At 48.0% G+C, this 13,686-nt stretch overlaps 2 protein-coding genes and 1 long non-coding RNA gene across 4 annotated transcripts in view; 1 reads left to right on the top strand and 2 right to left on the bottom strand.

Annotated features, from left to right (window-relative positions):
- FAF1 (Fas associated factor 1) overlaps positions 1–3,155 on the bottom strand; it is a 172,812-nt gene extending 169,657 nt beyond the window's left edge. The window contains exon 1 of the mRNA XM_076340229.1: positions 2,802–3,155. Coding sequence (XP_076196344.1) covers positions 2,802–2,846 — 45 coding nt within the window. The 5' untranslated portion in view covers positions 2,847–3,155. The remainder of the gene's footprint in view (positions 1–2,801) is intronic.
- Positions 3,156–4,498: 1,343 nt separating this feature from the next.
- On the bottom strand, positions 4,499–7,214 carry LOC143161324 (uncharacterized). Its single transcript, XR_012995508.1, has 2 exons — positions 6,720–7,214; positions 4,499–5,827 (listed from the first exon to the last, which is right to left on the bottom strand). It is a non-coding gene; the product is annotated as an uncharacterized LOC143161324 (long non-coding RNA).
- Positions 7,215–8,225: 1,011 nt separating this feature from the next.
- Positions 8,226–13,286, top strand: CDKN2C (cyclin dependent kinase inhibitor 2C). 2 transcript variants are annotated; one of them, XR_012995507.1, is made up of 2 exons: positions 8,226–8,461; positions 12,490–12,574. XR_012995507.1 is itself a non-coding variant. In XM_076340228.1 (2 exons), exons 1-2 carry the CDS (start codon positions 8,840–8,842, stop codon positions 12,862–12,864), a joined length of 504 nt encoding a protein of 167 aa, XP_076196343.1. In that variant the 5' UTR covers positions 8,474–8,839; the 3' UTR covers positions 12,865–13,286. The 2 variants fall into 2 exon arrangements, 1 of the variants encoding a protein (XP_076196343.1); XM_076340228.1 differs by lacking the exon at positions 8,226–8,461 and adding an exon at positions 8,474–8,968 and having other exon boundaries at positions 12,490–13,286.
- Positions 13,287–13,686: the final 400 nt, after the last annotated feature.

Here is a 13,686-nt window from a genome sequence, read left to right as displayed (position 1 = left end):
ATACAGTAACCTCATTAAAAAAGGAGAAGGAAATAAAATAATTATAAACCACACAGAACAGGCTTAAATTGTTTTGAGACATTAAGAAAAAATATTTTGGTAGATCACTTACTGTGTTTTACTCTATAGTTAAAATATTTTATAAAATTATTCAATGTTTGTATGTATATGTATACATACAACATATTTTTAAAACTTATTTCTCTTTAGTAACTCAGAATGCGGAGGTAACCTGTCACAACAATCAGAGCTAAAAGGAAAAACCAAATGCAATACAAGATCCTGCTCTAGTTGAAATCAATGGCAGAATCCCTAGTGTCTTTGAAAGACACAAAATAAGTCCATGAAAGCTTCACAAAAGCATCAAACATCAGTATAATTATGACTTCACTGAAAATTTTTTTTATGGGGAGGGAAAACCCTTTCAAGTTTTAAAAGTTCGAAGACCACTGCTCTATCCCTGTTAAAAGTAACTTGGGAAAGGCAAGCGTGAAACGGTGATGGAAGTTTCCCTCCCAATTTAATTCAGCAAAGATTAGCTGAACAAAACTATGAAGAATTGCTTTTAAAATTTCCAGTGTGCACAACACTCTTCAACAAGATACCTCACACAAACATAGAAAATGGCAGCAGAACTCTGAGAGACATATTTATTAATTAAAAGGTACAGAAAATATAGAAGGGAAAATCATGCAGAATTACTTTGCACATGTTTTATTTTCCATTTTAAATTCTTAGTGAATGAGTTGCAAATTCCATCAAGTATTTAAAATACCCCAAAATCCTTTACCATTTTGTAACAGCCTAAAGATACGAGGCCTAATAATGATCGACATTGTCCTTTACTAATCTGAAGTTTTAACAGCATGACAATTGACAGTTCAGTGTTTCAGAATCAGGTAGATCCTTGAGACTATTTAAAAAAAAAAAGAGAGAGGATGAAACAGAAAAACAAAGTTGTCTACTGAAATACAAGAGCAAAAAGTTTGGATTTTTTTTTTCTTTTCTCCATAAGCGTTGTGATATGATAAAATATTTCCTGGGTCCTAGGCTCAGACACATTATGTCATCCTTGATCTACAACTGGTTTCTGTGACTCCACCGCCCATCTGCAAGTTTGCAATAATACTTACCTGTCTTCATGATACCAAACACTGCAGTTACTGTTATACCTTTATTAACCAGTTTCAAAACCCAAGCAGAAAAATACTGCAGAACTGCAAAATAGCATTGACACTAAAAACTCGGAAAGTGGGTACAGATTGAAAACTCTATTAAAAAAAAATCTTACATTCACCAGCCACTAACTTAATCACCATCTGGGATTCCTGAATGTATCCTGTTTCAGATAATAATGAGGGATTCCATAAGAGTCTGTCTCCACTAGCATGAGTGCAGAATTGGGGTCCCAGTTTCCTTTTACACAGTGTATTGTTACTGGAAGAACTCCTTCATGAAACCCCAGCTTTAACATTGAGACGTCACTCCTACACACAGAAGTATCTCCAAGCGCAACAAAATACAGGATCATTATAGAAACATTTGTTAAACATTTTAATAAATATGGGTGTAAGATACTCAGGTACGGAAAGGGAAAACACTTCCCTGTTATCAGTTGGGAACTCCACATGTTACGTCAGTAAGATATCAGACACCTTTTGTAAAAGAGGAATTACATAACGTACCCTACAGTCACCCTACCTGTAATTCCAAAGAAACATTCTTGTTAAACACACATACAGAGTGAATGAAGGGATTACTTTTTTTAAACTAAATTTCACTGCTAACAGCTGAAAAACAGTCTTCTAAGAAGTTGAACATACAGAGAGCAGTTTTACAACTCAATCCAAGAATATCCAGGAGCCTATCCATGTAAGAACAACCACTGCAAATGGACAAAGCTTAAAAAAAAAAAAAAAAAAAAAAAAAAATCGATTGAAAAGCAAATATTAAAAAGATATAATCTGATACCCTTCCAAGCTGCTTTTGGCTCTCCCCACTATTTCAAATGCAGGTATCTTCCACTTGTTTGTTTACTTGTTCTTAGAAAAACAATATAAAACCAAGCAATACTAAGAAGCAATATACTCAACAGATTAACCAGGCTCCTGAACACATCACTTTTATTTAGAGAAAGACTTTATTCTGGGAATAAGATTTAAGAGTTTGAAGTCAAATTATAACCCATTTGCAGGGAGGAGGGAAGGTAACAAACAACTTTTAAGGGCACATTCCTCCTTTCTAAACACACATGTTGTTGTTTGGAATGGGGTGGGAACAGTTTTACTGTCATTACAACAGTCATAGGCTGAGGCAACCATGAAGTTAGTGTTGCTGTTATAATGGAAACACCTCTGTTCAGCGTTAATCTGTAGTACCAGTAAGTGATTCATTACAAACACTGTGACAAATCATGAGGAGTGATGAGTTTTGTATCCTCCCTGGCATTTACCTCTTCCAAGTGAGCTGGCTCACAGCTGTCCCAGGGCCTGGGTGGTTGTAGAGGGTTGGAACAAGCAAAGTGGATGAAAAAGCTTTTTTTTTTTTTTATTAAAAACTGAAACTCTCTAAGTTAAAGAAGACATTTTGTTCACACACCTTGAGAGAAGAGGGCACACGTTCCCCATTTCTGACAAAAAAAAGAAAGAAAAAGAAAGAGCGAGCAAGTGGAGGCTTTGGAGAGTGGGCTTCACACCCACCGCCCTGGACCTTCCCACAAAGAACAAGCAGCACAGCAACGAGAAGAAAGAGAAAAGCAGCGAGAGGCCACGGTCGTGTGGCGGCGGCGGCTTGAAATTTACCTGGAAATCAGCCAATATCATTTCTCGGTCCATGTTGGACGCCATTGCAGCCAGCTGCGTCCCCGGCTCTGCTCTGACCCGCACACCTGGAGCTGCTGCCGGCGAGGACGGGGCAGGGTGGGAGCTAGGAGCTCATCGAGGCGCCGGGCTCCTCTCAGGCTCCCGCGACGCCGCCGGGCTGCCCCGCCTGGCAGCTCCGCGGCGGCCGGCACGCGGTGGCGGCGAGCGGAGGAGGGAGGAGAGAGGAGAGAGGCGGGCGGGGGGCCGGGAGCGGGCCGGGGCCGGGAGCGGGCAGCGCTGCCTCAGCTGCTGGCCCGGAGAGGAGGAGGAGGAGGAGGCAGCGCCGCTCCCTCCCTGCCTCCACAGCGCCTGTCGCACATTTTGCCTGTCATTGAGGTCGCAAAGAGGCGCTTTGCGGCCGGCACGTGACCACCCTCCTGTCAAGCGCTCGCGAAGCCGGGGGAGGGGTTGGGGCCGCGCCTTTCCGGCAGCCCGCGGTGACCGCGGCCGCTGCGCCCCCGCCACGGCCCCCATACCGGCCCCGATCCCGGCCGGAAGGGGGGGGACGGGGCGCGTGAGGAGCCCGCGCCGGTGCCCGCCGGAAGGTGCCCGCGGCGGGTCGCGGGGCCACGGGCGGCCGGTCCGGACGAGCGGCTGAGGGAGCCCGCGGTCCGCGCGTAGGCCTTTCCTGGGGGGACGGACCGCCTCAGCCTCCGGGGGGCAACGGCTGCGGCTCCGGGCCGGCCTCTGAGCGGGGGAGCGGCTCCTCCGAGCGGGCGGGGCGGCTCCGGTCCCCGGCTCGGCTCGGCCGGGCGCCGCGTTGCCCCGGAGGCTGACACCCCCCCCACGCCGTCGCCGGCGGGTGGCGGCAGGTGGCGGCTCCCCGGGCCCGGCGGCGGCGCGGGGTGGCCCGGCTGCGCTCCGCCGCCGGCTGCGGCCTAACGGGTCGGTGGGGCCTTGGCTGCAGCGAGCCCGGGCCGGGCCCGCCATCCGGGGGCGGGTGGGGGGAAACAAGGGCCGCTGCAGCCGCCGGCCGGAGGGCGGCTCTGCCTCCCCGTGCGGGAGCGGGGCATCCATCCGCGCCCCGGGGACAGAGGAGCGGGCGGGATCGTAGTGGCGTCAGTGAATACAGTGACTCGGTCCCCAGCGCGGTTTGCTCTGACAACCCGTAACTTTGTGCTCGCGGAATGACCCGAACCTCCACGGGGCGGGGGGGACGCACCGGCCGGGTGGGCTCGGTAGAACGGTGGTCTTCCCCGTCTTCGTACTTCTCTCAAAAGAAGAAAAAGCATTTTTCACAGGTTTCTGAGCCAACAGACCGTGATCCGCGCAGCGGCCCTCACTCAAGCTTAGCACTCCAGTACTGTAAGATGCAATTGCATTATATGCCACAGACAAATCTTGTTTGAAGTAATGCAAATCTAGCTGTAATTAATGCTTTTTAAGTCTGCCTCCTGCAACCCGATGCCCTTCACCGACCGCCTTTATCACTGGCATTAAACACAAACATGCATTCGGACACCGGTTTGCTAATTAGTCCAATATGTTTTGCTCAGCTCTTTGTACGGGCGTCGCAGCTACAAATAGGTCACAAATAGATCAAGCACCTTTCTTATTAGCGAGAGCTAATAAAGCTACATGATTCTATCTTTGAATCGAGTTATTTTGCCGTTTTTAGGAAACACCGTTCTTTATTGTTTTTCTCTCCCGTCCGTGAGGGTTACAGAAGAGTTTCTCGGACTCTGCGAGCTCCCTGCTGTGTGCCGCAGCAGCCGGGCTGGCACCGGGGAGAGCTGCGGGGGGGACACAGCGCGACCGCCCACCGCGGCTGGGTCAGTCGGTGGGGAGAGGCAGTGAACAAACGCTGCGTGCGGACAGCGGCGAATGGAAAGTTAAAGTGTACCTTCGGGAGAGTCCGTGTTCCCAAGGAAAATACTCCCGGGAATTGTTTAAAGCCTGTTTGCCGGCGCTGCTGGGGAGCGTGGGCTTCGGGGCGCCTGGGGCGGGTGTCTGGCGGCCGCGTTCAGGGTCTCCAGGCGGGTTGAGGCCACGCTAAAACGCCACTTACGATGCAAAGCCAGGGTGTCAGAGAAGTTGGATATTAAATGTATCGTGTTCCTGCTCTAGCTTATGTTGGCCGGGTTTCCCAGGAGGTTTTTATTGCCTGCTGACGTTGGCTTAACAGTTCGAGCTCCCCACCACCGAGCGGAGGGATGATAAAGTAATTGCCCTCACACCTGCCCTTTTTTTTTCCAGTTTGATGTTACAGACAGTTCTGTACTAGGTACGAGGTATGGTGCAATGCCAGGGACAGCCTGTGCTAAATTACAAACAAATCCACCCACACATTACTAGAGAGTAACTACAATAAAGGCTGAAAAGCGACTTTTAGCAATTGGATTAAAGCCGATTAATTCCTGGCACGAACTGAAGCTATAGGTATGTTGTCAAGATTAGTTACACGGCGTTCGCGTCTACTACAGTCATATTTTAAATAATGATATCTATATTAGATCAAAACAGGAAGGATTTGATCCAGAACGTGAAGAAAAGGTGAAGAGCTGCACGTGCCGCCACATCGCAGGAAGTTCACGTTCAAGTCACAGCGAAAGTTTCTATTCTCCTTCTCGCAACCCCTCACTCCGAGCCACTCGAGGTGGCTTTTGTCCTCCAACAGTGCCAGACAAATTAGAGAGCCGGGGGGACACTCGCTTACTTTACTCCTTGCAACGCCCGGCGACAATATCCCCTCCAGAAGGTGTTTCGGCTGCTGATTTTGGAGCCGACTGGGGCAACTCTTTCTGGTTTAGGAGGAGTAGCTTTATCATTCTTGAGAGGAAATGATTAGGATTAACGTGCTGCTTTCTGCAAAGATTTTTGACAGACCCGCACGGTGAGGGAGGTTTGACGGCATTTTCTGGCCGGGCAGCTTTACTTGTAGGAGGCCTGCAGCACCCTAGCTACGTTTCACTTAATTATTTTTGTTGTGTGACGTGATTAACAGAAGATGGGGCGGTTATTCTGAACTGTAAAACAAACAAAAAAAAAGTAGGGGGACTGTTGTAAGACTTGCAGGTCTAGTTCTGCAGTAAGTTAGCAACAAATAATGCCACCAAATCCACCAAGTGGATTTTAGGCACTGGTTAGTCACGAAATAAGTAATTTATAAGCCGTCTGACTGACTATTCGAAGTTTTGCATCTAAATTCCTTCGTTATGCAGAAAATCAACTGTATTTGAATACACGGACGCTATTTATATACATACATTTCCCGAGAGTTAACTTTGAGGGAAATTATCATTCATATTTTTGTTCACAAAACTGTTAGCACTATTACTTCTGGCCGAGAATTACCATAATGAGGCCCTTAAAAATGCGTGCTTTTTTCCCCTTTAGCGGGAGCGTGAGTGGGGGTCAGCTGATAACTTGAGCATAGCTGCTTTCTCTGCTCCGCGTGGAGGCGGTTCATCACTTGTCACCTTTGTATTTTCACAATCAAGTGTGTGTGTGTGGGGGGGAAATCAGTACAGGAAAATGTAATTGCGAAGCAAGAAGCAACCGAAGTTGAAAGGAGAGCCAGATGCAGAAGTCATGCTGACTTCCTTCAGCTGCCCGGCTTGCAGGTTCATCCCTGTAGAACTGGTTCTGTCTCTGGCGGCGGTGGCTGTAAGTCAGGCCCCGGCCACCTCCTGCCCCTGCCCGGCTGCCAGCGGCAGGTTCCCCCCGCAGGGCAGTGCTGGAGGAGCTGATGTTACTGCCAGACAGGTTCCCTCACTAACGCGCCTCCCCGAGCTGCCTCACGCGTGTTTACATTCAAATTAACTTTCCCGTAGCGTCCACGCAGAAAACACGAGCAGATTGCCTCTGCGACCGATAGGTTACGTATGCTTATCAGGGAGCCATGACATTGCATCTTACCTCTCGGAGGGTTCGCTTTGGCAGAATTCAGCCTTCCGAGGGGCCCTGAAACTTAAAGCAATCCGGCCATTAAAGCAGTTTCAAGACATTAAATGCTGTTAGGCAGAATGGCAATGAAATCTCCACACGGTCACTTCTTCGCCCTTTGAAGGAAAAGCGAAGCCCTCTCGTCTTCCCGGCGGCTGGGTGCGTTCCCCCCTCAAAATGGCACTTTCAAATCAATCAAGGACACCAGAAACGCGGAAAGCAAGGAGTGCTGCCGCGGACGGTCGCCTTCCACCGTTAAGACAACTTGACATTGACCCTTCATCCTTGACCTTGTCCTTAGGGAGAGGAGCCCGCGTCGCTGCCGGGGTGGACCCCGGCCCCGGAGCCGCTGCCCCGCGGGGTGCCGAGAATGGGCGGCGGGGCCGGGACAGAGACCGGAGCCGGGTCCGGGTCCGCTCCCCCCGCGGGCAGGTGGAGACCGCCCCGCGGCCGTGCACCGCCGCTGCCCGGGGGGACGCGCCGTGCAGAGCCGCGGCGGGGTCCCCTCCCGTCCCCCGAGCTCCCCCGATCCCCGGTCCTCCCGCAGGGGCGCGGCGGCTCCCGGTGCTAAAACCTCCTTTTCCTTTCATTTCCCCCCCCCTCTTCTTCCCCCCCTAGGCCTCAAGCAGCGCTCCTCCTAAAAGCACCCTGACTGTTATGGCTGTGGCGGGGCAGCGCCGTGCCCGGGCTGCACGGCAAGGGGAACGACACAAGGCGCCGCGCTGCGGGGCCGGGGCCGGGGCCGGGGCCGGGCGAGGGGCGGGTGCGCGCCGCTGCAGGCCTTCCTGCCCGGCCGCGCCGCAACTCTGTCGCGCCTCCTTAAATCTCTGCCGTTAAAATGTGGGCGGGTGTTTCAACTCAAAAAGCGCTCAAATTTTTTTTCTTTTCAAAAAAAGCTGATGAGGTTAAAAAAAAAAAAAAGGGGGGGGGGGGAAAAGAGAAACCGGCTTCGTGTCCGTAGGAAACAGAAGTAGCGATTGTTTGTGCTTAAAAAAGGGGGAGCGCAAAGCCGCGGGCGGAGGCAGCGGCCGCGGACCGGCAAGTGCAGCTTTATTTCGCGAAGTTGAAAGAGGAGGCGAGCGGCGGCTGTCACTGCGCGCCGGAGGCTGCCGAGCACAGCCGGGCCGCGGCAGCGGCGGGCACCAGCGCAGCCCCTGCCCCCGCCCCCGCCCGGAGCTCGCCCTCCGCTCTCCGGCCGGGGCGAGAGGCGCGGCTGTCGCCGGGGAGCGCCCGGCGGAGCGCGGGCAGCGGCGGCGGGGCCCCGGGGGGCGGCGAGGACGGCCCCGCTCCGCGGCTCCTCCGCGCCCTGACCGCGGGCGGCGGTACGCGGCAGCCCCCCCGCCGCTACCGCCGGACCGCCGCCTCCCGCGGGCCCGCCGCCCTCCTGGATGCTCCGGAGCCGCCGCCGCCGGGGGCGGCCGCCGGCCGGGATCGCGCCCGCCCGCTGCGCGGAGGCTGCGCGGGGCCGCGGGAGTGAAGTTGCTGCGGGGAGCGAGAGCACCGAGGGAGCGAGCTCGGCGGCTGGGCGGCCGCTGCCGCCGCGCCCTGCCCTCCGCGGGCGCGGCTCGTCCTTCTCTTCCCTGCTCGGCCCGGACTAGAGGCGGCGGTGTGGGATGAAAGGGGGGATCCCGAGCGGGAGTTGGATGCACACTGCTACAGAAGACTTTTCCTCGGAGCTGTTGCTGCTAAAGTCTCAGATCCCGACTGTGAACAGGGTGGGTTGTCTTCTTCTTCAAAGATCTCAGGTCTGAGTGAGTCTCCGGTGTACGTGTATATATGTTACCCGTAACATATATAATATATTGCATAGCTATTAATCTATTCCCCCCCGAAAGTGGCCAAAGTCTTTAATAGGAGTTACTCTATATGTGGAAGCAAAGAAATCTTCTTTCAAGTGGAGCTGCAGTTTTGCTGAATAATCACGTGTGAGTTAGGGGCGGGCTCTTGGCAAGGAGGTTTTTTACGAGTATTTACTACAAGGTCTACTCCAGAAGATTAACCATCCCAATCCTTCTGTCAGTCTCCGATGCCATGCCTGGTTAAAAAAAAAAAAAAAATCTCATCTTTTTTCCGATCGTCAGTCACCCTAAAGAATGGCCGAGCCTTCTGGGAACGAGCTGGCGTCCGCGGCTGCCAAGGGGGACCTAGTGCAACTTACTAATTTGTTGCAAAAGAATGTAAACGTCAATGCACAAAATGGATTTGGGAGGACTGCGCTGCAGGTTGGTATCCAGAGAGGGAGAAAATATTTCATCACTGGTACCTACGTGACCCGGGTTTCCAAAAAAGACAACGTTTTAAACAGGCTGGTGGATGAAATTCGAGTGGTTTTTCAAACTCGTTGGATGCCATATTTTATAACTTTAGTGGCTCCAACTCCCTAAAATGACGTACTTGAAATAAAACTGGTCAAAACCATTATTTCAGTCGGGGATCACCCTCAATGTCAAACGGGCTACGAGTTTGCTAATATTTTGTAACTTCGTGGGGAGGAGGCAAGGAATGAAAGAGCTGAGATGAAAAGAAATCAGCTTAGGTGAGCAGGATTTCATAGCAGGTCTGTAAACACAAATGTGCTGTTCTCTGAAGCTTAGGATTTGTCTCTTTTTTCTCCTTCTTTTCCTGCGATATGCTTTTAAAGCGTGACTTGTTTCGGTTCTGGGGTCTGCTGTAGATGGTACTTTTCCTTTATACGCTGTTTGTGAGGAATGACCTTTCTCATTGGAAGCATGCTGCTCAGAACCGAGGACCTTCGATGTACATTAAGAGTTAGCCCTACGAGTTAGGGTTCCAGCTGAATCACTCGCCTTTTCATTCATAATTAAGGCTTAAAAATTTGCTTTTTTAGATCGGCTAGCAGGGCACTGGTTCCGGCTATTTCCTTTCTGATCGTATAGGGTGCTATGTCCTAATTTTTAAGTGTGTGGCTGTGCAGGCAGGAGTTGGAACTCGTTCAACTGCTAGCTATCGGAGCTGATGAAAGATTTTGCTTTTAGTAATATCAGATAATGATGGCGAAAAGGCTAGAGTAACTACCGAATAGTGAAAGAAGTGATTTATAAATCCGGAGAAAAAATGTGTGGTTATTTGTGCTGAAGGTATAAGCAATGAAATGTGGAAGTGGAGCTACAGGTCTTTTTAATTTCACACATTAGAAAAATCGTTTGTTAACTCCTCTCCCCCCCTCCCCCGAAACCATGATAATCATTTCTGAAATTGGGTTTTTAAACAGTATATAGCTTGCGAATGTGCTCGAGATATTTACAGCTTTTTTGGCTTAACATCAAAATGTTACAGCTGGAAAATAAGCACCTCTTGCTAAAAAGCAGGAATGACCCTTTTCTGACAATTTCCCTGAAGCTGGAGATCTGCGAGCTCCTCTCTGTCCTGTTAGCACCTAAATAGGGCATCGCATGGCAGTGCAGGCACTTGCAGCAACTTTTAAGAGAGTGAAAGGATTTAAATGAAAAACTTACACAAACTAACTTCTTTAAGAAAGCAGGAAACATTTAGCTAGCTGGTTTATCCTCGGGACAAGGGCTGAAAGCCGATTTGTCCTACAGTAATGTATTTTTTGTCTAAAAGCAGCTAGCTGTCCGTATCCTCAATTAAGGAGTATTTTACACAATGACATAGCATCCAGCTATATTAAACACGCATCCGTGTCCTAGCAATACTTCCTATCGCTGCCTAATCATAACTGAGTTAATGAACCACAACAAAAATCAAAACAGGAGAATCTGTCGACTTATTTTCAATATGTATCATCCCGAAATGTGCTGTGGGTGCCTGACCACGCTCGAAAGAGCTCTCTGTCAGTGCACTCTCCAGAACTGAAATAATCTCTCCATAATGTCTCTCTCGATTAAAACGGAGAGAATGCTCCTATATTAATACCAATGAATTTATATTTTTCTTCTGCATTTATGTTTAATTAAGCAACTGCTCAGCTTGTCTTGCGCTGTACTTTTTATTTCTGATGAAGTGTACCTATGCAGGCCTCAAATACATGTCCTGCCTTCATGCTCTTCGTCAGACTTATTCAATTAATGCTTTCTCCTTCTTTGCCTCCCTCCCCCCAAGTGAAACTTTGCAAAATAAAGGGCATTTGCTGCACAGTTGTAGCCCACGTCCCAATAGCATCGCCTTTTCTATGATTTTCTCCCCCCCGCATCTTTAACTGAAGCCTTCAGTCCCCTAGCCTGAACACAGAAAACTCCCACTTAAACCAAATACATGTTTTGAATTCACAAATAATACTGCCTGGGCTCTCAAAAAGAGATCAAAACGTCCAGATTTTACTAAAGAAAGAGAGATCACAATGCTCTTGTTTTCTTTTACATCGCTTCCATCTCTAGTCAGAAGTGAAAGAAATGGCACATACGGAGCTGGAAGCCTTGGGGCAGAGAGAAACCTCTTTCCCTGAATCCCAGCCCGTCTTATCTGCACTTTTGCTCTTGTCTGTAGATATAATATACTGGGCTGCTTTATGGTCCAAACGCTGCAGTAATTATATTTATTATAGCTTGCTTTTCTTAAAAAGCCTGATAGATATTTTTCACCAGGAGGGTTTTTCAGCAAATCCCTTGTAGAAATTGTACATTATGCTAAATCTAATGCACTGTAATGCTCATTTATGCAGATAAAATTTTTAAACAAGATTTTCAAATCAATGTGTGGACGTTTCTAAGAAAATAAAAAAGATCTTTTTTCGAATTTGACAATTACAACGAGACTGATTACAAGAACAGGAAAATATTGTCTATAGGCTGGAGATCATACATTACCGTGTTCATTTTTTGAAAGTCTTTGAGAAAACAAAAAAATGAGGAATTTGGGGAAAATCGGTGCAAGCTGTTAAGTCCCAAATAAGAGAGATTTGCGTTCTAATTATGACAGTTTATGATGCAATCGAGAAAATTTAAAGAAGCTTTTTTTTTTTTCCTGAGAGAAATAGTCAGAAAATCCAATTGTTGTTGTTGTTGCTTTTTTTTTTTTTAAAAAAAAGGGATGTTTTTAGCAACAGAATATAGCCACAGTTTGCTTATAGTGAAATTGTGGAAGTATAATATAATACACTGGTTTTAGAAGAAAACTTCTGGAACTTTGAAACATTCCTTTTAACTTCTCCTTTTTGGGTGACATAATGAAACACAAATATTGGGGAGAAAAATTTCTTCTAGCATTTATTTTTCTTAGCAGACAGAGCTATGGTGCAGTCCAAATATTTGTTTTATGATAATGCACAGACAATGTAAACACCTGGAAGCTTATAAAACACATCCTACATTTGCTGTTGCTGAGGTAAAATATCTGTTCCTCAGAGACCCTATATTTGATGTTTAACGAGATTAAACGGTAATGCGAAGGTGTCTCAACACTTAGGCAAATAAAACCGAACCATACTTAATTTTCGTATGTTAGGAAACTGAGATAACCCACGTTAAAAAAAAAAAAATTGTTATATCCCCATTCTACACTGCCTGTTTCAGACATTAATCTCTCTGAGACAGAAAGCTATTACCACCGAAATGATAACATCTTTCACAATTTCACCGAGTTTAGTAAAAAATACATTAAAACTAGATGTTCTGGTGTATCATTAGTTTTATAGGGGGGCTCTTCTGTCTGTTTTAAATGAGGATTAAGCCGTGGCAAAACCCAGAGATAAGAATTGAGGATCTAGACCCCGTGCTGAAGCAAACACCCCCCGCGGTATTCAACTCTCCTTTTTCTTTCACAGGTAATGAAACTCGGGAACCCCGAAATTGCCAGGAGGTTGCTAATTAACGGTGCAAACCCCAATCTGAAAGACAGTACTGGCTTCGCTGTAATTCATGATGTAGCCAGAGAGGGTTTTCTGGACACTTTGCAGACTCTGCTGGAGTTTAAAGCTGATGTTAACATTGAGGATAACGAGGGCAACCTGCCCTTGCACTTGGCCGCCCGGGAGGGGCACGTGCGGGTGGTGGAGTTCCTGCTGGAGTGCGCGGAGTGCAAGGTGGGCCACCAGAACAAGCGGGGGGCCACCGCCTACGACCTGGCCAAGCTCTACAAGAGATCCGCCGTGGTGAAGCTCTTGGAGGACAGCAGCTTCTTCCCTGCAGCCATGAATTAAATCCAACTCGGACGTGCTCTCCATTGGACATTAAGGCTTTCAGCCTTCTCCCCCCCCCCCTTTTTAATAACATTTGTTGCAACCTTACTTCTTCTTTTTTTTTTTTTTGAACAGCTGATAATATAAATCTCAAGAAATTCTAGAGGTGGGTTTTTAGATAATGGAAATCTTTTAAATCCACGCTCCCGGCAATTTCTTACACCTGCCATTTACAATGCGCTCACAGATTCAGCCGTGTATATGTTGGTTGCTCATAGCTAGTTTTCCAGTATCAAGTTTTACAATTTATTTTAGGTCATTCGTATTAAGTCATTAATACAAGAGCTACATATTCACATGCTTAATGTTGCTGGACTTTTAAGAAAAGGAAATAGCTTCCTGTGATTTCTCCCACCTCTCAACGCAAACCCCCCTCTTCCCCCCACCCCCCACCCCCCCGCGCCTTCGGTCAGGCTTAAGAGTTTGAAGTCCTGTTTTGGATTAAAACAGCCTTTTAAGGGATAACCTGCAACTCCCTGCTCAGGCAGAGCTTGAAGTCAAAGGCTGCTTGGCCTGAGGACAGAGGATGGCGCTTAGGGGCTTTGGGAAATAGCTGCATTTTGCCACTAACAAGAGCTTGTAGAAGTAGGTCACTTACTTTCTAAATGTAGATGACACTTTTCCCCTTTGTATATTTAAACTTTCACCAAGCTGGTTTTGAATTTAGTTACGAGAAACAGTATAAGTGGTGTTTTTTTGATTGCCAGAGGTTTTAAACAGCTCAGTTTAGTAGTTTGTGCTTACTGTGCACTGAACAAGACGTTTTTTCTAGTTTCAAAACAA

Source organism: Aptenodytes patagonicus, chromosome 5 (assembly GCF_965638725.1).
Source record: "Aptenodytes patagonicus chromosome 5, bAptPat1.pri.cur, whole genome shotgun sequence".
NCBI classification, from domain to species: Eukaryota; Metazoa; Chordata; class Aves; order Sphenisciformes; family Spheniscidae; genus Aptenodytes; species Aptenodytes patagonicus.
Note: the sequence above shows the minus strand (reverse complement) of the source record. Positions and strands in the feature narration are given on the sequence as shown.

Bases quoted from the DNA above. Each gene is read 5' to 3' on its own strand.
- CDKN2C (XM_076340228.1), top strand. From the start codon at position 8,840: ATGGCCGAGCCTTCTGGGAACGAGCTGGCGTCCGCGGCTGCCAAGGGG. The intron at 8,969-12,489 runs GTTGGTATCCAG...TTTCTTTCACAG, and splicing joins TTGGGAGGACTGCGCTGCAG to GTAATGAAACTCGGGAACCC.